Raw genomic sequence first — 22,197 nt, 5'->3', positions numbered from 1 at the left:
TCTTGCCGTTAATCCTTTGCATCTTAGGAAGTATGTACCTCAGTTGTCCACTCCCGGGATGTTAATTGCTGAGATTGCTTTGATTCTTTAGTCCACTCAATTGAAAATCTAAGAGACTTCTGTGATTGCTTGAGTCCTTCCTTGACAGTTGGAGTAGGCCAAAGCGAGACATCGTATGACTGGATCTGGAATGAGAGATCCGTCAGCTAGTCCTGCCAATGAAAGAGTGCAAAATAAATTGCTCTGAGTTCCAGAATGAAGATGAACTTCATGGTTTTTCCATCGACCCTGCACTGTCAACTTCTGAAAGACTGCTCCCCAACCAAGAAGGCTGGCATCCTTCATCACAATCTAACAGTAAATAGGAATAAAGAAATAACCGAGAAGAATGAGTGCCACCACCAGATCAGAGGCTGTCTGTTTTAGAGAGGGGATAGGGTGATTCAATGAGAGGACAGACTTAAGGTACCGTTACACTAAACGACTTACCAACGATCACGACCAGCGATATGACCTGGCCGTGATCGTTGGTAAGTCGTTGTGTGGTCGCTGGGGAGCTCTCACACAGACATCTCTCTCCAGCGACCAACGATCAGGGGAACGACTTCGGCATCATTGAAACTGTCTTCAACGATGCCGAAGTCCCCCTGCAGCACCCGGGTAACCAGGGTAAACATCGGGTTACTAAGTGCAGGGCCGCGCTTAGTAACCCGATATTTACCCTGGTTACAAGTAAACACATCGCTGGATTGGCGTCACGCCGATCCAGCGATGACAGCGGGTCATCAGCGACGAAATAAAGTTCTGGACTTCTAGCTCCGACCAGCTATATCACAGCGGGATCCAGATCGCTGCTGCGTGTCAAACACAACGAGATCGCTATCCAGGACGCTGCAACGTCACGGATCGTTGTCGTTCTCGTTGTAAAGTTGCTGAGTGTGAAGGTACCTTTATCCCAGCAGACAAACAGGGCCAGCTGCAGAGGCCTGATGTGGAACTGAACAAATGGTATTACGTCACTGGCTGCCACCATCTTGCCCCAGAACACTCGTGCAGAAGCTGAGAAGAAAGGAATAAGTGCGGTTCATGGATTAGATGCTGGTTTGCAAAGTCGACATCTTGTCTTCTGGAAGGAAAACATTCACTTGGATGGTGTTAAACAGCATTCCTATGATCACAGTTCACTGAGCAGGGATCAGAGATGACCGACTGTCCAAAGCAAGATAGCTAGTCTAGTGTGACTTGCAGACTATGTTGGTTCTCGTAGTAAGAGGGTGCTTTGACAAGGATGTCGTCCAGGTTAGGAATGACAATTATTCCCCTGACCAGCAGAAGAGCTGTGACGGCAGACACGACCTTTGTTTGCTGTCCTCCCTTTCAGATCTGGCCACTGCTCACCAGTGTATACAATACAATATTGTGGAGGACTGGACAATTCTATCTTGTATAACCAGAGGAGACTATTTCTCTGACCCAGGCATCATTGACCAGGAATAACATAATATCCCAAAATAGAAGGAAACGGCTGCCCTCCCAAAGAGGAATTTCAGATTGGGAGGCCCCATCCTGTGGAGGATATGCTGTTGCTTCTCGTCTGTGAAGATTTGGTGTGTTAGCTCTTAAGGTGGTCTCTTCTTGAGTGATGGTAGGTCTATATTGGCGGGTTACACTGGAACTTACGAAAGGAGAGCAACTGATGCAGCTTTTGGTTACAGGAAGATGAAGTAGGTCTTTTTTGTAGAAGCAGGGTGCTTTTCCCACCTGTGGTGTCTCAAATGATCTTATTCAACTTCTCTCCAAAGCTATTAGATCAACGGCGGACGTAAAGGTTCGTGAGAGATCACTTGATGTGTGGCCCTTATTTCATGCCTTGTGCCAGAAGATACAGTGGATAGATTACCATATTGCTTGAAACTTAGGTTGAGTAGCTAGCTGCTTGAAAAGAAGAGGGACTGAAGTACTTACTGGAGTGGGAGGAGACCAATATATGAAACCTTGGCAATAGGTGCTTTGCCCAGGCTGTGACTCCATTGGCGACCCATGTAGCAGTGAATGCTGGACACAGACTGATCCTGCATCTTTAAAGGAAACTACAGATCAACAAGTGGAATCTATGGCCAAATCTGCTTTTAAAGATGCTGCATCAGAGAATGGTATGCATGTGTTCCTTAACAGTCTGGACACCAGAGGATCCATCAATTGAGCAGAGGAACAAGTGGCAATGAGATTCGCAGGAGAAGGAAGAAAAATTTTCATGTTATCGTCTTTGAAAATGCTTTTCGGGTTCAGCCCATTCTTTGTCCAGTATGTCACTGTCACTGAACTAGAGTAATAAAAAATGCATTAGGCAGTACATCTGACTCTCCTGAAGGACACAGTCTGCAGAGGCTGAGGAATCTACTGCCTTCACGTAGAGGGTTAGCCTTACAGTACAGATAAGACTTTCAACCATATCGCTCGGCTTTATAGCATGATCAGAATTCAAATCTGAGTTCAAATCAGAGTTGTGATCTGATACCTGAAGTCACAAAGGCTTTGAGGAAGAAGAGATCATGATGATGAGTGTGATCTCAGAGCTGTAGAGTGAGAAATGGAGACCTAGATGAACAACACACGCTTGACCGCTGATGTGCTGTACCATGCTGTTGCGGAGTGGCTTGTGGGTTAGACTCACTCTGGGCTGTGGTTGTAGTACCTGGTGCGGTGGTAGAGGAATCGCAAAACAGGAGAAAATCCAGATCAACAAACTTGTGAACAAACTTTCTTTATTCACTAAAAGTTCTCAGTGGAGGACAAAACAGAATCGGCGATGCAAGTTACATGATATGTGACATCAACGTGTTTCAGGTGAATGCGCACCCTTAATCTCATGATTAAGAACAACATTTAACAAGTTCATTGAGCTGGATTTTCTCCTATTTTGTCAGTGATAAATTTGTCAGCTCTGAAACAGACAGAGGTAAAATGCCCAGGCCACAGGGGCCTCATAGGTCAGAGGTGGGGCCAACAGGGTGCAATAGGGAGCGCAGGTTGAAAGGAGTTGGCCCAATGGAAACTGTGCTGCAGGACACACAGGCAAAATATACTTTTGACTGGAGGGGCTGCAGAGCAAATGCAGACTCCCAGCAAACAGGAAGAAAGAAGGCTGGAGATGAAGAAAAGCCGGAAGGGGGGGGTGCTACAGGGAAGGGCTGGGAGCTAGTGCAATGCAGCGGGATGAGGGGAAACTATTATTCTGCCTGCCCTGAACTTCTTACCAACGTTTGAGCCATCCATGATCCATAACCAGATATGATCTTTCAGCTTAGTCTTCACTCTGTGCACGTGCCAGGCTCTGGGGAGCTAGGTGGGCAAAAGCAACCAGGGGCAAGGACTATCTGCACCAACGCCTTAATGCCAACTGCTTTAGAAGAAATGGGTCCTGTTGACAAGATACAAACTGACTACTGGCAAAATTGTGGCCTGTCTTTTGGGTTGGGAAAATTGAGCGGTCCATCCCCCTCTGTTACCATATCTGAAGAGACATGAGAAGATTAAAGTAAAAATAAAACATTACCTATTGACATAAACTGGTCTTGGAGCTCCAGACCCGTGTCTGCCCCCTAAGTGACATTAAATTAAACTGAGTAGCTTGCTGAGGAGCAGACTCTAGGTTCTTAGGATCTAATTCTTAGTGTCAGCATCCTTGTGGCAACAGTGTACACCCACAGTTTCCTGTGTTCCCTGAGAAATCGCTTGTAAAAGTAATTTTTATTTTAAATTTACTGACTATCAACTAATGAAAAGCAGTCATGATGGTACCCCGAGAATAGATTGAAAATAATTTCACTGTAGGGACATGTTAAACTAACAAGTGTACTGCAATGACCATAACTGGCATGTACATGCAAACTTGTAATCAGTCTGCTTATTTAAAGGGTGAAAAGTAGTCTGTATCATGGTGTGTGTTACATTGAACAGTTGCATATAAAATTTAGAAGTTTAAGCGAACATTCCTGGACATGGTCGCAACAAGGTGAACTTCCAGGTCAAGGTAGATCATGCTCAGATCACATCATCCATTGCTGTCTTGGCCAAAGTGGACTTCATGAAAGATGACTGAAATCAAAACCACTGTTGAAAGCAAGTCGTAAAAAAGCCAGACTGGAATTTGACAAAATTCATATTGACAAGCCACAAATCCTTTGGGAGAATATGCTGTGGGCAGATTAGACAAAACTGGAGGTTTTAGGCAAGGCACATCAACTCTATTTTCACAGACACAATAATTAAGCATACAAGGAAAATAACATACCTACTGTGAAACATGGAGGTTTGGTTATTTTGGGGGGCTGCTTTGCTGCATCTGGCACATGGTGTCTTGCATCTCTGCAGGGTACAATGACATTTTAAGACTATCAAAGCATTCTGAAGCCAAATGTGCTGCCCTGTGTCAGAAAGCTTGGTCTGATTCGCAGGTCATAGGGCTTCCAACGGGATAATGACCCAAAAGACATAGCTAAAAATATCCAAGAATGGCAAAGCATTGGAATATTCTGAAGTGGCCTTCTATAAGCCCTGATCTCCATCCTATTGAACATCACAAACATTGTCAACAAAAAAAGCAGACCAAACCAAGTAAAGTTAACAAAAAAGGTCCAAATTAAATAATGAATAAGGCACAAACTAGAAAAAGGTGCAATTAATAACTGTCATGAGTAAAAATGCTTCTAAGACCTTGAAGAATCTAGGGCTAATCTAGACAGTGCAAGCTTAGACAGTTTTCATAAATATTCCCCAATGTGTGCAATTGCAACAATTCCTATAAATGTAATTATTTTTTTTGTTTATTTTTTACATTGGACCAGTGTTGTGAGTTTTATTTAACACTAAGGTTTTATAAATGTGATCATTTTTATAATCGATGGAGGTCTAAATGTAATGGTAGTTTCACAAATATAGTTTTTTGGAAAAACAGCACTGCAGTTTCTTTTTCCCCAAAGCCAAAAGTGGAGTCAGCAAGGAGAAAGTCCCATTGCAATTTTGGCTTTGGTGAAAATAAAAAAAAAAAGTCACAAAAAATGTAAAAGATGTAGTGGCTGTTTAAAATAAATACATAATGGGTGAAAATAACACGCCCTGGCATCTTCTATTTGTGATCAGTTTTGTAGGACATTCCATTCCTATTTTTATTTAATCAGGTCTGTACACTGCCATCTTGTGGCATTTCATAGCAACAAATCGGGTACTTGTTTTTTGCCAATGTTTACATGGGGTTCATACATCTGTAATATATGGGCAAGAGAAGAATGTTCTAGAATGATTTAAAACATTTTTTACATATAGTACTTGCTTGTTCTCCCCAGCATTCCTCAACTACGGCAAAAGAAAAACCTCTTACCATGAAACCCAATTTCTCCGCCTTTATTCAATCTCTTACAAATACAACATGCCTGCATAGTAAATATCGCTCATCCATCTGTACATATTTAAGGGCAAGGCAATTTACATTTGGGTAGTGATTTTTTTTTATTCTGTAGAAGGCATCACAAATTAATATTCTAGGCTCAAGCAGTCTACCATAATGAGCTGCAGCCAAAAAACAAGAACTGAAGCACTGGTGGAGAGGCACCACTGAGCCCAGAGGAGGGCAAGTAAAATTGTTACTTATTTTGTAACATTGAGCCTCAGGGCCGCCATCAGGGCATGACAGCCATGACTGGCGTATGGGGCCCGGTGAGCAGAGGGGGCCCGCATCGGGCCCCGTCTAATCTGCTCACCGGGCCCCCCCCTGCCGGCGCTGCGGGCCCTCCCTGCCGGCGCTGCGGGCCTGCGGGACATTATTGACGTGCGGGCCCGTGCCCGCACGTCAATAGTTAACAGCCGCCAGCCAGTCGGAGGCTGGCAGCTGACTTGAGCGGCCGCAGTGCGCAGTCGCACTTCGCCGGCGTCTGACGTCATTGTCAGCCGCCGGCGAGTGCGTCCTCCACCTGCGTGGAGGAAGTGAGGTTCCCCGCTGCAGGAGCGCACGGCCAGGTAATAACTCATTTTGGTTTTTTTTTGAGAGCAGCGATCCCAGGGGGGTGGGGCCCGGGGCAGAACGCTGGACACGCTGGGGCCCGGGGCAGAACGCTGGACACGCTGGGGCGGAAAGCTGGACACGGGCAGTATGCTGGACACAGGGGCAGAGATGCTGGACACAGGGGGCAGAGATGCTGGACACGGGGCAGAGATGCTGGACACAGGGGGCAGAGATGCTGGACACGGGGCAGAGATGCTGGACACGGGCAGAGATGCTGGACACAGGGGCAGAGATGCTGGACACAGGGGCAGAGATGCTGGACATTGGGGCAGAGATGCTGGACACGGGGCAGAATGCTGGACACAGGGGGCAGAGATGCTGGACACAGGGGGCAGAGATGCTGGACACAGGGGGCAGAGATGCTGGACACAGGGGGCAGAGATGCTGGACACGGGGGCAGTATGCTGGACACGGGGGCAGTATGCTGGACACGGGGGCAGTATGCTGGACACGGGGGCAGTATGCTGGACACGGGGGCAGAGATGCTGGACACGGGGGCAGAGATGCTGGACACGGGGGCAGAGATGCTGGACACGGGGGCAGAGATGCTGGACACGGGGGCAGAGATGCTGGACACGGGGGCAGAGATGCTGGACACGGGGGCAGAGATGCTGGACACGGGGGCAGAATGGAGATATGGGGTATGATGAAAGACATGGGGGCATGACTGGAGACAGATAGGGAAGGATTGGAGACACTGGGGGCAGAATTGGAGACAGATTGTGCAGGATCATGGGGCAGGATGGATACGATGGAGACAGATGGGGCAGGATGGGGAGATCATATGGGGCAGGATGGATACTCATGAGGGCAGGATGGGAGAACATATGGCTGACGCTAGGAATGAGACACACGGGGGCCAGGATGGGGAATATTATTACCATAGGGACTAATTAAGGGATATTATTACTGCAGTGATGTATTTATTTTTTGAGGACACTGTTTTAAATGAGGGGGCGGTCCTGTTACTGTGTAGAGTGACACGGTCGCCTCTTTTTCTTTATGCGGTGTAATGTAGAAGTTGGGAAAAATTAAGTAATGTGTTCTACAAGCGGAGCTCGAGATAACTGTGTTATTTCCTGCAGAAACGAGTCCTGGCTGGAAGACATGATGGCGGTCTGTGCTGGATGAAAGATGAAGGACTTCACCTAGAGACGTCACTGGTAAGTCAGTGTTACCTATACACTGACACTATACACTGTATACTATATACAGAGCTCCTGTGTATAATTTCACTAGTGATCACTGTATTATCTGTACACAGACACTGCATACTAAGTACAGATCTGTGTATAATGGCACTTATGGTGATAGTGTGGTGCTTTTTTTTATTACTGATCAGAATTGTAGTATTCAGTAACTATGTGGTGGTAATATGTGGTCTGGACATGGTGTTGCGGTATTTGTTCCTTGTATGTGATATTATTCGATCACTGTGGTGGTAATATGCGGTCTGGTCATGGTGTAGCAGTATTTGTCCCTTGTATGTGATATTATTCGATCACTGTGGTGGTAATATGTCATCTGGTCATGGTGTAGCGGTATTTGTTCTTTTTATGTGATATTATTGGTCATTTTAAAAATTGAAAAATAAATAAAAATATACCTAAATTGTATTGCATATTTAACAAATATTTAATAGGTTACAGCAGAGTAGGGCCTCACCAAAAGAGTCTACCGTGTTATGGTGGCGGCTTACAAAATCTTTTGGCCAAAACAAAAGCTGCCGGCTATATGTGTGATCTGGTGATGGGAACTGTTAGGGTATGTGTCCACGTTAAGTAAACGCTGCGTGTTTGACGCTGCGTGGGGCCACAGCGTCAAACACGCAGCGTCCAGATGTTCCAGCATAGTGAAGGGGATTTTATGAAATCCCGTCTCCACTATGCGTGGTAACACGCACCCGGCGGCCCTGCGACTCTGGACATGTGGCGCTTCTTTTAAGATCGCAGCATGTCCGTGTTCCTTGCGGCAGCTGCGCCGCCGCAAGCTATAACACAGGGCCCTATGTGTGGGGTGCGATGATCCCGGATGTGTGCAATGAACACATCCGGCATCATCGCGTCACAGTAGGGGGCGGGGCTTAGCGCCGAGCGGGTTTGCCGCTCCGACGCAACCGCCGGCCATCCTGAAGGTGGACACGTACCCTCAATGTGTGATTGGTGAGAAGTGGAGTTTTTCCAAGAGAGCGGTGGGACTGTGGACAGTTTGAGGGGTGGAGCGTGGAGGCGGGGCTGGGGTGGAGCCTGGGTGGAGTCTCAAGGGGGCCCCGAAAATTTTGCCAGTATGGGGCCCCGAAATTTCTAGTGGCAGCCCTGTTGAGCCTATAAGCTACAGACAGTTGAAACCAGACAACCTCTTTAGTGACAAAACCATACGGTTTTACATATAAGTTTGCATGATTTTCAAGTTGGAAAGTAAAGAAAATATTTTACTGGGGGGAGGGGCAGAATGCTCATCACCAGGTTAAATCTGTCTCGGGGCTGTGTTAATAAACCCTATATATTGGGCTTTTAAGAGTATTATTTAAGCCGAAAGTCACCATGTACAGTGGCTTGCAAAAGTATTCACCCCCTTGGCTTTTTGCCTACCGATATTTTGCTTAATACAACCTGTGTTTAGGAAAAAAAAAGTTGGTGAAATGAGAAAAATATAGGCGTAAATTAAATGTATGGGATCAAATAGCTAAAACTTGACATGTGCATATGTATTCACTCCTTATGCAATGAAACTCCTAAAAATTTCTGGTGCAAGTAATTACCTTCATAAGTCACTTGCGTAGTGAGAAAAAAACAACTTAAATATCACGTGGCCATAAATATTCAGACCCTTTGCTCAGACACTGAGATTTAAGTCACATGCTGTCCATTTCTTTATGATCCTCCTTGAGGCCTCTTTCTCAGGTCAGTTTCTCCAGTACCTGTGGTGAGTTTTCACAAGTACCGGAGACCCTGACACACGTAGACCCATTCAAATAAATGGGTCTGTGCACATATCTGTGTTTTTTCATGGACCGTGTGTCCCACAAGTCAACATGTCCGTTTTTATGCAGCTGCATGGCTCACACGGATCCATTCAAGTCAATGGGTTTGTGTAAACATGTACAGCACACTGATGCCATCTGTGTGCAGCATCAGTACCACACGGACGACCGCCAGGGAAGAAGCGCTACAGTAAGCACTGTTCCCTGGCAGCGGGTGCTGAAGACAGCTCTCATCATTCGCCCCTGCTCTGCCAACGATGGGTGCGAGCAGAGGAGAATGATGAGTTATCTTAAAGTCAGAACGATAACAGCAGGTGGGGGCTTTTCGGACTCTTGCTCCCATCATCCAAAACCTGCTGCCGCGAATAACAGTGACAACAGGAGCGGATGATCGGGGTATTCCTCACCCGCCGCCTGCGTTATAAGAATATAAATGAATGAAAAACTGTGCTTGGGTAATATTCTCAATTAAACCATACCAGGGGCAGGATGGAGACAGGGGGAAGGATTGGGGACACGGGCAGAATACGGGGCAGAATGGAGACCCAGGGGCAGGATGCCGACACATGGGGCAGGATCGTGGGGCAAGATGGAGACAGGTGGGGTAGGATGGTATTTGTTCCTTGTATGTGGTATTATTGGTCACTATGTGGTGATATGTTCCGCCATGGTGTGGGGATATTTGTTTCTTGTATGTGTTGGTATTTGGTCACTATGTGGTGGTAATATGTGGTCTGGACATAGTGTAGTGATATATGTCCCTTGTTTGTGATATTAGAATCACAGAATAGAATGATAGCGTTGGAAGGGACCTCCTGGGTCATCTGGTCCATCCCCCTTCTCAAAGTAGGATTCACTAATTCATCCCAGACAGATGTCTGTCCAGCCTCTGAAGACTTCCATGGAAGGAGAACTCACCACCTCTTGTGGTAAACTGTAACACTCATTGATCACCCTCACTGTCAAAAAGTTTTTCTCTAATATCCAATCTCCTCCCATTCAGTTTCATCCCATTGCTTCTAGTCTTTCCTTGTGCAAATGAGAATAACGATAATCCTTCTACAGTGTGACAGCCCTTGAGATAATTGTTGACATTTCGCCTTTCTGCCCAGCTAATTATTCTCTTTTCCATTAGGTCTATGACATCAAAACTGACTAGCTGAATTCCTTGTAAGTGCCATGTACAAACAGGAGGTCTCTTTTTCCCTGTATGACTCATGCATGCAGCGAAGCAGCTGGATCAGGAGTTGAAGAGGGGAATGATAAATGCAGGAAGAAGAAACTTCATGTTTCAACATGGAGCAAAGAAAAGAGAAGAATTAGCTGGGTAGAAAGGAAAATGAACAATTGTAAGTACACAGTGCTGTATAATATGATGACTGCAATATATTAAGAGGATAAAAACTTTGATAGGATGAGCGTTTCTTTAATCTTAGAGGATTAGCAAACCTGCTGTCATGAGCTCCTCCATATTTATAAGCTCTGTATAACCCCCACCTACATCAGATTGGTAGTTTTCTGTGTACACTGCAGAGGCAGAAAGCTGCTAATCAGTTGCGTGGACATGATTATACAGCGCTCAAAATTCAGAGAACTGGTAGATCTGCACCAGATAACAAATTTTTATTAAAACTGCAGGAAGCAACCCAAGACGTATTACATTGCTGGAATCAGGATCTCTGCCACTACATAATGCTGCTCTATGATGGTATAGCAAAAACAGGTGACAACTAAAGATGAGCGAATATGTTTTGAAAACAGTTGCCTAATCCAAATGTGCGCTATTTGTACCGTATTCGTGCTGAATTTATGTTTGATCAGTCCCAAATCTATTCGTTCATTTCTACTTCCATTGACTCCAATGATGTTCGGCAAGTATTGCAAAAACAGTATTCGGGGCTGCTCAGAATAGGAAACAAATTTTTAAAAATTCGCTCAACTCTAGAGACAACTCCCCTTTGATGCTTGCCCAATTTTCCTTTTTATAGCACCTCAATAACTAACTTGCTGCCCAATATAGTAAACTTGTATACCCCAGTGGCTGAATGTCATCACCTAATTAAGCCCTTATAAAGAGTCTACATTGAAGACCAGATAATACAATTAATGATGATTTCCACAATGGATGTGAATCATCTATCTCAGAAGAGGCGATAAATGCTTAATTGCTGGGATTCACCCGATCACTAAAATGAGGATATCAAATTGAGGTGCAGACACGTATTAATAATGGTGACGATAGCAAAGTACAGTTTCACTCCTACGTTAGGTGGTATTTTACAGGAATGTTTTAGACTACAATGAATGTTACCAACAACTCACTCAGCTCCACTTATGTAGCAAATCTACTGCCTCGATAAGTTGGTTTAAATATGAAGGTCATGTCACTTTGCAACTCGCCTACCCAAATAAAGCTGTGATATTCAGCCTTGTTGTTTAGAAAAGTTACGCTAATGCCATCCTCTCCCTATGCCAAAATTGCTGTTCCCTGGCACTAATCTATTGCTTTCAAGTATACCATTAAAATCTGTTAGTTTGAAAGTTTAGTGTCAAAGGACACGATCAGTATTGATATCGGTATTTGTAAGCCAAAGCCAGAAGTGGTTGATAAATACAGAAGTGGTGACGTGTTTCTATTATATGTTTCCTCTTGATTGTGCCACTCCTGGTTTTGGCTTACAAATACTGATGTAAAATACAGGAACATCTTATGACCACCAGAACTTCTCTTCATTATATGTAATAGCTTGGATGTAGTGTGGGGGGGTCCTACCAATAAGGGCCCACAAAAAAATTGCAAGTAGAAAGTGAACTGATAATAGCAGTCTTATCACTACAGTTTCCAATGGTAAATGGACTTTTGGTGACATCATGACCATGTGACCAAAGGTCTAGAATACTGAACAGAAGACAGGCTGGCAAGCCCTGTATCTTCAGTATGTGTGCATGTACAGAGTATGTATGTGCTTTATAAATACCAGCTGCACAGGTGTGAGCTTAGAGGTGAACACATGCCAGCAATCACCCAACCAACAAGCAAAATACAGCACATTCATCTGGTGATTGGATTATAATGGAACAAAAATCAGTGTTCTCAGCATCTCATCGCCCAATGTAAACAGGATATGTATGCTGATAACATATTGTTAGAAGATCACTGTTAGATCCTTATTCCAGTACATCCCTCCTGACAGCACCACGGAAGTAGTCATTCTCATCATTACAGGGACAGTGGCAATAATGAAAGCCAGCATAGCGGCCAGTCACTTTAATAAAATCGGCCACTGGGTTTATGGCGGATGCTTCCGACAAGTCAGTCAGGTTCACATCCAGGAACAGCTTTTTTATCTAATGCGGCCCACAGGGTTATTTGGATGAGGACTTGGTCAGGGGATAAATCCTCTAAAATATGCTATGCTCTATTCTCTTCTCAAGGCTGAGAGTATTTGGGCTGGCCTTAGACGAAATTCTGCAAAAGGCATCGGTTAAAAAGATGGGGTTCCCTGACGATAGAACTAGGAGGTTTCAGTCCTTTCAGAGACCGAGGCTATCCCAGAGGGAGACCTATAAAAGCAAAGGAAAATCAAGTGGAGTTACCTCAAAGGGGGAAGGGGTAGAGGCTCCCTTTTTGGATCAGGCTCACGACCAAGGAGACAATGATGCCATCCACATAGGGGGACAGCTCAGGCAGTTTGGAGAATTGGCAGCACATTACCCAGGACCAATGGACACTGAGAACCATTGCAGAAGGGTATGCAATAGTTTTCTGGAGCCCCTCCTGAAAGGTTCATAGCTCCTTGTTTGCTGGCCGCCAGTTCTCTTGCGTGCTCGGACATAGGAGAGCTGGTGTATACAGGTGTGATAATACCAGTTCCTCAGTTGGAAAAAAGCCAGGACAACTTTCAAGCCTATTCAGCATCTGGAAAGCCTTGGGAGAATCCCGCACCATAATAAACCTGAAACCGTTACATTTCTGGGTAAAATACAAGAGATTCAGGATGGAATCTATACAAGATCAACAATTCCCCTAATAAACAAAGATGCAGTTATGGGCACACTAGATTTAAAAAGTGCATATTATCATGTGCCAATACATCACTTCTCTCAGAAATTCCTACAGTTCGCAGTAAAAGTTCAAAATCAGAACTGCCACTTCCAATTCCAGTGCCTTCCCTTTAGTCTAGCCTCAGCTTCCCGGGTCTTTACGAAACTGGTTTTCAGAGATCATGGCCTATTCCAAGGAAGATGGGTGTAATTTTAATCCCATATCTACAACTTCCTGCCTGTAGCCAACTCAGAGGCAGAACTTCAGGCCCACAAAGAAAAGACGGTATCAACATTGAAGTATCTGGGTTGGGTCCTGAATTTGAAAAAGTCAAACTTGGGGCCAGGAAGGTTTTCTTTAGGGTCCTGCTCGACTCTAGGCTGAGAGCATTCTTCTTACCAGAGGAAAACAAAAAGCCTTGAAAGAGAGTGCAGCTGTTCCTGGGGAGCCAGAGTTCGATCAGGATGGCAATGAAGATCCTAGGTCTTCTAACATCTTGCATTCCCTGTGTCCGTTGGTCCCAATTCCACTCCAGGGCATTACAGACGTCTATTCTATCCTGGGACAGACCCCAGATAACGCTTGACAAACTAATGTGCTTATCTCTTGCGGTAAGGACGTCGCTGATCTGGTGGACTAATCTCAAGAATCTTTGGCTGGGCATCCCGTGGATTACTTCTCCTTGTATAGTACTTACCACAGACGCCAACAAGGAAGAATGGGGAGTGCATCTGGAATGGAAGATTTGCCTTTGTATATCCAGTCCCAGTCGTCAAACTACAGGGAGCTCTACACCGTTTGGGAGGCCCTAAAACAGAATCAACCATTGTTAGAAGGACATCACGTGAAGATCACCTCAGACAACAGTATCTTTTTTGCGCCACTAGGGAAGCCCGAAACACCGTGCGCTTCAAGATTTATCATCAAAGATCTTCGCCTGGGCAGAAAGAACAATCCTATCGGTCTCAACAGTTCATATGGAAGGATACCAGAATGAGGTGGCAGATTATACACTGTGCAACAAATTTCAGGGAAGTTCTTGTCCCTTGAGAAAATGTTATTGTATCTTAGAGATTTTGATATGCTGAACATGAATGTGCTCCAAATGTCTGTATCACGTAAGGTTTTTAAGAAAGAGTTTATAGTCTACATTATGACATCCGAGACACTACATACATGTGCATCGATGTCAGTAGCAAAAGCAATTGTTCAAGTGTTTTGCAGACAACTTTAGTTTATAATCGGTGTCAGATGCTTCTCGAATAAGATTCCAGCAATAGTCAGCCAGCATTGACATACTCCACTTTCCCTGGTACCTTTTCTCCATCAGCACAATGTCTTGGTGAAATCTCTCACAGTGTTCATCGCTAATGGCACCAAGATTGGCTGGAAAAAAAAGGCCAAGTGAGACTGTAGAAAATGCTTTTTTAGTGACATATTGCATTTCACCAAATGATATGCTGTGAGCATGTTGTCCACGAGTTGTTTAAAGTTCGGTGCCCTGCTGTTGCAAAGGAAGTTGAAGGTCACATCTTTAAAGGCTCTCCATGGAACTTGTTCAGCACCTTGCAAAAGACCATCAAAGCTACTCTCATTCATTATATCTCTGATCTGTGGGCCAATAAAAATACCTTCTTTAATCTTTGCATCACTTATTCTTAGAAATTTCTGTCGCAAGTAAGAAAAGGCTTCCGATTCTTTGTTCATTGCTTTGACAAAATTCTTCATAAGCCCAAGTTTAATAAGCTTGACTGAACAGATGTGGATTAGATGTAGAAGGCTCAAAGTCTGGGTCTACAGCAGTTTCATTTTCCATTGACATTGTTAGTTCATCTTCGTTGTCCTCCATTGTCCATACTTAGGGTGGCTTTGAAACACGAAGACTTGGCACTGGTCTTATGGCTAAAGGAAGATTAGGGATATTCTATTGAAATCTTGTTCTTTGCTGAATATCCTGTTACATTTGTAAGGCAGAAGTAGCAATCTGTTACATGATCTCTCTGCGCTCTCCATATCTTTGGGACAGCAAACGTCAATGAAAGGTCGTGATCCATTCAGCCATGCTCTAAGGGCTTGTTCACACTATCCTTTTTTTTTCTGCGGATTTTTCAGGTCCTGATTTGAGAAAACCTGCAGTGCAAAACCGCGGTGGATTTCCCTGCGGTTTTCTGTGCGGATTCCACTGCGGGTTTCCAACTGCACTTTCCTATTGGTGCAGGTGGAAAACAGTTGCGGAATCCGCAGAAAGAAGTGACATGCTACTTCTTTTTTTCCACAGAAAATCAGCGCGGATTTTCAAGCGGAAAAAAGGAAAGTGGGCACAGCGGATTTGGTTTTCCATAGGGTAACATTGTACTGTACCCTGCATGGAAAACGTCTGCGGATCCGCAGCTGCAAATCCGCTGCGGATCCGCAGCAAAAACCGCAGCGTGTGAACATAGCCTAAGGCTTCTAGAACAAAATGCACAGCATATATGAGGTGCCCACTGTTTGTCTTGATATCCAATTGAACATTGAAAGAATAGTTCATATGCTTTCTTAACAGGTGGAGTAATTTCCTTCTTTTGTGTTTTGTGGTTTCATTGTATATTCTCCGCATGTGTAGCAGAAATTATCACTGTTGAGACACCAACAGGACATTTCAAAATAAATCTTCAGTTTTTACAATGAAAAGTATTCAGGCGAATTGCATATATGATAGCATCGGGCCTCCATCTAGTTAGTATCGGGAGGGGGTAATGTCATGATGGCGGCAGGCTTTGCAGTATTGAGAATCTCTCCCCCCATGTGCTCACAGCTCCTGGACAGGGGAGGAAACAAAAGACAATACTGACATTACAGCAGGAGAACAGTCAGTGAAATATTTTACCTCACAAAATGAATCCTCTGTGATCCCCTGCTGTATTGTCTTTTGATTCCTCCCCTGCCCAGGAGATGTGGTATGTTCCATACACTGTCAGCCGAATGATTCACTACGCCTGTACAGAATTCGATCAGCGATTTATGTTATTTCAGTGGAAAATTCAGAATATACTGTTTCAGAAAAAGTTCATATGAGTTTTTAGAATTATAACAGAATATTATGTTTCGTATCATTTCTCAAAAACCTTATGTGATAGGAAAAATCTGAAGTCATTTCTCAAATCAGTATGAACAAAAATCTATCAGGAACACTCAAAATTGTCCAAGGGACAAAACCTTGGTAACAGTGGAGCAGACGGAAGATCTGGCCTACAGAGTGGAAGTTAAACAGGGAGGTATTCCAGCAGTTATGCCAACTTTGGGGTATACCTCAGATAGACATGTTTGCAACAAGGAAAAATTCAAAGGTCATCAGATTTTACTCCCTGAATCCCACAGACAATCCAGAAGGGATCAATGCGTTGAATCAGAGGTGGAACTGATCACTGTCATACACCCTTTCCCCCAGTAGCACTCATTCCAAGAGTGCTCAGGAAGATTCAGGAGGATCAGGCAAAGGTACTTCTAATCGCTCCATTTTGGCAAAAAACAAGTTTGTTCCCTATGCTTAAGACCATGACCCTGGAAGAACCTGTTTTACTTCCCCGGAGGGAAGATCTAATACATCAAGGTGCAGTCTTCCACCACGACCTAGAAAGACTCCATCTGTCAGCTTGACTCCTGAAAGGAACATCCTAAGGGCCCAGGGTCTATCTGACCAGGTTATAACTACAATCCAGGCAAGTAGGAAGCCGGTAACCTCAGCAATCTATAATAAAATCTGGAAGAGATTCTGTTTGGAATGTGGTAGTTCTACTATAGACACTGGCCTGCCAGATATTCCAAAGATTTTGTATTTCCTTCAGGCGGGACTTAACAAAGGTCTCACACCTAAAGTCCAGATATCGGCTTTGAGCATCTTCTTCGATCATCCCTTGTCATCTGATCCGTGGATGTCTAGGTTTATTAAAGCGATACAGAGGCTAAGACCTACTATAAGGCGATCTGTGCCCCCTTGGGACTTAAACCTAGTCCTTAATGCCCTTTGTAAAACCCCTTACATGTCCGTGGAACACATAAGCATATAAGACTGACCTTTAAGACAGCATTCTTAGTGGCCATTCCCTCCGCCAAAAGAGTAGGGGAGATCCAAGCCCTGTGCATCCGGGATCCATATCTCCAGATTCTGGACCACCGGATAGTCTTTAAACTAGATCCGACCTTTCTGCCCAAGGTAGTGTCTGTCCAGACCTAAACCGGGAAATAATCTTGCCCTCCTTTTGTGAACATCAGGCTAACCAGAAGGAGTCCCTCTTCCATGCCTTGGACATTAGGCAGACAGTCATCGGGTACTTAGATAGAGGCCACTCTGAGTTGGAGGCAGGATTCTAATCTGTTTGTTCAGTACAGGGACAACAATAGGGGTAAGAAAGCTTCCAAGCCCACTATAGCGAGGTGGATCATTTCGGCACTATCCCTAGCATACAGTTCAGAAGGGATTTCCCCTCCACAGAACCTAAAGGCCCACTCGAGTAGAGCAGCCTCCTCCTCCTGGGCTGAGACATTTGCAACCTTGGCCAGAATGAACACATTTTGTAAACACTATAAATTGTACGTGTTGTCAGGTCAACAAACTGCTTTTGGAAGTTAAGAGCTCCAAGCAGTGGTTCCACCCTAAGGAGGTACTTTGGTATTCTCCATGGTGCTGTCAGGAGGGACGTCCTGGAAAAGGGGTATTAGACCTTCTGGTAATTATGTTTCCAGGAGTCCATTTTGACAGCACGGTTAGTTCCCTACCTGATAAGACGCAATAGGAACTTTAACATTGTATGATAATTTTATAAAAATGTAGTTACATCAATCCTGGTGTGGTATTTGGAAAAGCACTGAGGCTAGCCTTTTAACCTCTCGTGTGTTTCCTGTCATTGTAAGGATGAGAAGAACGACCTCCATGGTGCTGTCAGGATGGACTCTTGGAAACATAATTACTAGTGATGACCGAATATACTCGTTACTCGAGATTTCCCGAGCACGCTCAGGTGTCCTCAGAGTATTTTTTAGTGCTCGGAGATTTCGTTTTCTTCACCGCAGCTGGATGATTTACAGCTACTAGCCTGCTTGATTACATGTGGGGATTCCCTAGCAACCAGGCAACCCCCACATGTACTTAGCCAGGCTAATAGCTGTAAATCATTCAGCTGAGGCGATGAAAACTACATATCCGAGCACTAAAAAATACTCTGAGGACACCAGAGAGTGCTCGGGAAATCTCAAGTAACGAGTATATTCGCTCATCACTAATAATTACCGGGAGGTCTACCGTAATACCCTTTTTTGTCAGCCTGTGTAAGAAGCCAATAAACAAGCACTGAAAAACTTCAATACAGTCCTTCACGCTCACTTAATGGTATGAAATCAGCTTGTATAAATGCAGCATAAATTGTTTCTTTATGTTTGTACAATATGTTTGCATTTGGGGCTCCACATTTAACTTTTGCCCAGGGCCGCACTTTGTCTAAAACCGGCCCTGATTATATTTGCAGTCCAGGTGGATCTGTGGCAGCAGCTGGATCTACCATTGCCCCATACAGGTGTTGTGTCCTCTACACAACAAACCAATTTTAAAACCTCTCCGTGCCCATCCACAATATTATCAACCAACGCGCGCTGTTCTCTCTTACTAGTATGTACAATTTTCATGGTCTGACATTGCTGTGTACATGAGCCATAAAGGTTTTGTGTATTAAGGTAAATCACAAGCTCCACCCTGAGATCACAACACATTATAAAGTCTAAAAAAATAATCAGAACAAGTCTCCAAAAAATTTCTTATTTATTAATAAACCTTGTTGTACAAACCTGAAAAGTAAACAAAACTGGCAATAAACAACATGGAGTCTTTCCCGTCACAAGGAAAGAGAGCAGAGCAGTGCTAATAAATTAAATGTCAACCTGTAAGCCGTAGTCATAGAAGTTTACTGTCGAGGGAAAAAAAGCACACAGCAAGGCCATAAAACTGGACAACCACATTGGAAAACACGTGACTCGGTTTATGTTATTGTTAAATATTCAAAAACATTTCAGTCTTCTGCAACAACAACCAACAAATTGTATTAAAGGACACTCTCCCAATAGTCACCACTGGCGAGTTCAGTGCAATATGGCTAGCTACGGTTTTTCGGATTTCAAATCATGAAACAAAGAACAATTTTGTGAAAACTATTTCCCTTTTTTTTTTATATACTTTAGTCCCACACATACAAACAACCAGGAAAAAAGGGGCAAAAGTTACGCCATTATTTCTTTTTAGTTGTTCAGTGATGTAAGCAGCACTTATATATGTTACAAGAATAACCCTGTAAGCATCCAGACCATCTGATGAAGAAACTGAAATGTAAGGCTTTTTCTTCATCTTATTTTTTCTTCTCACCGTCCCCTATCCACCCCAGTCCCCAAAAGAAGGCTCAAGTATTTTAATCAATTTACAAGCATATGTACAAAAAAAAGGGTTGTGATTTGTAACTTGTTTTGTTTGCAAACACAGAGCTAACATAGGAAAAAAAAATAGAAGACAATGAGGAAAGTTTTTCACATTCACGACAGAACAAAAAAAAAATAATAATAATAATTATAAAGGAAAAAAAAAAACAATTCAGACCCTAGTGGCTCTAGAAGGTGATCGATGAAGCAATTTCATCTCTGTCGCAGGAACACAAGACAGAGCGCGGGCTGGAACATAAAACAATGTACATACATATTAATGCTGATTGTGTGATGTGTTGAGATCTAGCAGTGGAATGAAATGGAATGTTCGAAAGATTGCACGTCTATGACATAGAAGCACTTCTGGCTTCGACCATTTATATATATATATATATTTATATACTTTAAAATTCATTTTTCCTTTTCTTTTCCAAAGGATGCTATTGAAGTTTTTTTTTTTACATTTCTTTTTTTTTTTTTTTTACATTTTTTGATAAAGTAGCCAACAGCACCAAAAAAATAACAGAATGGATTCCTTAAGAAATCAGGCACAGTTTATAGTCCCCCCACCCCCCACGTGACTTTTGCCAGGAAGGCATTGCTTGAGTTCATTTGCCTCTTCTTCTCCTTTAACTGATGCATAGAAATGTGCTGGTAACAGAGAACCATTTCCAAGTCTCAGCATTCTGCCTCTGGTTTTTGTTTGAAAAAAAAAAAAAAAGTCCATCAGCTGCCAAACTTTCCTCCGTTTTTTTTTTTTTGTTTGTGTTCTGTTTTTTTTTTTTGTTTTTGTTTTTTTAAACCTTTTAAGTTATTATAGTTTAAACCCCAATTTAAAAAGAAAATTACAAAATACTCATCTTGCACATGACAGAATGAGACATAGCCAAGAAAAAGCAGATTTTGTTCAAGTTTTAACTTTGTTTGTTTTGTTTTTTTTTTTTCACTAGAAAAAACTGCTCCCTTGACTGGATAAAGAAATACAAAAGAAAAAAAACACATTAAAACTTATCAAAAGGTTTTAAAAGCCTTTTTCACACATTGATGTCAAAAAAGGCTTTCTTATTTAATTTAGTCTATGGGGCGGCAGAAAAAAAAAACCTCGAAAATCAAGAACACAGTCTGCCCCTCTTAGACTGCCATAAAACAGTGACTAGACTGCAGTGTAGAAAGTCTGACTGCAGTGTCTACATATAAAATAAAATCAACAGTTTAATGCTAAAAACAAAGTTACTTCTCTAAAAACCAGAAGAAACAAAACAAAAAAATATCTTCATAGAGCTAGTGCAAAGACAGCCTGCATTCTACAGCAAGTACTCCAAACTATGGTAGAATTACAAAATAAAAATATATATTTATATATATATATATATATTTATATGATCAGAGAACTGAGAGGGTTGGCATCTTCAGGATGAATTTGAAGCACTTTTGGACAAACTGATGGATGAAAGTCTGGAGCATGGCACATCAAGTGTGGCTCTCTTCCTTGGTCCCCTTTTTGGTGTAGATTTAACCAGACAGTTCTCAATGCTGTTGTTTCTACCAGACACCTTCCCGCAGATCTGATTGACAAGACTTATTATTTGTTCCTGGAAGTAAAGGAAAAGTAATTACAAAACAGGCAACAACATACATTAAATGGCAATAATAATAAGGACTAGAATTAGAGACACAATCCAAGGTTGTTCACTTAAAGGGAACCTGTCACCCCCAAAATCAATGGTGAGGTAAGCTCACCGGCATCAGGGGCTTATCTACAGCATTCTGTAATGCTGTAGATAAGCCCTCAGTGTATCCTAAAAGATGAGAAAAAGAGGTTAGATTATACTCACCTGGGCGGGCGGTCCGGCGCCTCCTATCTTCATAGGATGACGTCCTCTTCTGGTCTTCACGCCGCAGCTCCGGCGCAGGCGTACTTTATCTGCCCTGTTGAGGGCAGAGCAAAGTACTGCAGTGCGCAGGCGCCGAAAAGGTCAGAGAGGCCCGGCGCCTGCGCACTGCAGTACTTTGAGCTTCCCTCAACAGGGCAGACAAAGTACGCCGGAGCCGCGGCGTGAAGACCAGAAGAGGATGTCATGGAATGAAGATAGGAGGTGGTGGAGCGGACCTGAGACACCGACCGGACCGCAGCGGGACCGCCCCTGGGTAAGTATAATCTAACCTATTTTTCTCCTCTTTCAGGTAACATCGGGGGCTTATCTACAGCATTACAGAATGCTGTAGATAAGCCCCTGATGACGGTGGGATTAGCTCATCATCGATTTTGGGGGTGACAGGTTCCCTTTAACCCAAAAATATAAAATAGGGCATCAGAAAAACACCACCTCAACCCAATTCATAGTCACCCTGACATGTTCCTTAAGAAAACAATGTACCGACTGATGATTAAACCACCTTAAGGGTGCAGCTATTAATCATTTACAGGACCATATACAGAACTAATGTATCTGTAAAATTCAGACGCTACACTGGTCCATACGGCATTTTTTTCTCAAACCCATTAAATTCTGGAGTGAAATCGCAGCATGCCAAATACAGCTGAGAAAAAAACCCCACAGATCTGCACTGCCTCATTAAGTAAAATTGGCCCGAGGGTTGCTCTAACCCGATTTATATGCCAGTGTGAGTGAGCCCTAAATGGCTCAGTAACAGCTTTCTGAT

The 22,197-nt window shown here is 43.4% G+C and overlaps 1 protein-coding gene across 1 annotated transcript in view; it reads right to left on the bottom strand.

The window, feature by feature from the left end:
- Positions 1-20,243: 20,243 nt before the first annotated feature.
- The window catches only part of JARID2 (jumonji and AT-rich interaction domain containing 2), a 163,820-nt gene continuing 161,866 nt past the window's right edge, over positions 20,244-22,197 (bottom strand). The window contains exon 18 of the mRNA XM_077269921.1: positions 20,244-21,125. Within this exon, the coding sequence (XP_077126036.1) occupies positions 20,943-21,125 (183 nt within the window). The 3' untranslated portion in view covers positions 20,244-20,942. The remainder of the gene's footprint in view (positions 21,126-22,197) is intronic.

This window comes from Ranitomeya variabilis, chromosome 6, assembly GCF_051348905.1.
Source record: "Ranitomeya variabilis isolate aRanVar5 chromosome 6, aRanVar5.hap1, whole genome shotgun sequence".
Taxonomy (NCBI): Eukaryota; Metazoa; Chordata; class Amphibia; order Anura; family Dendrobatidae; genus Ranitomeya; species Ranitomeya variabilis.
The sequence above is the reverse complement of the archived record's forward strand: the minus strand, read 5'-3'. Positions and strand labels throughout refer to the sequence as shown.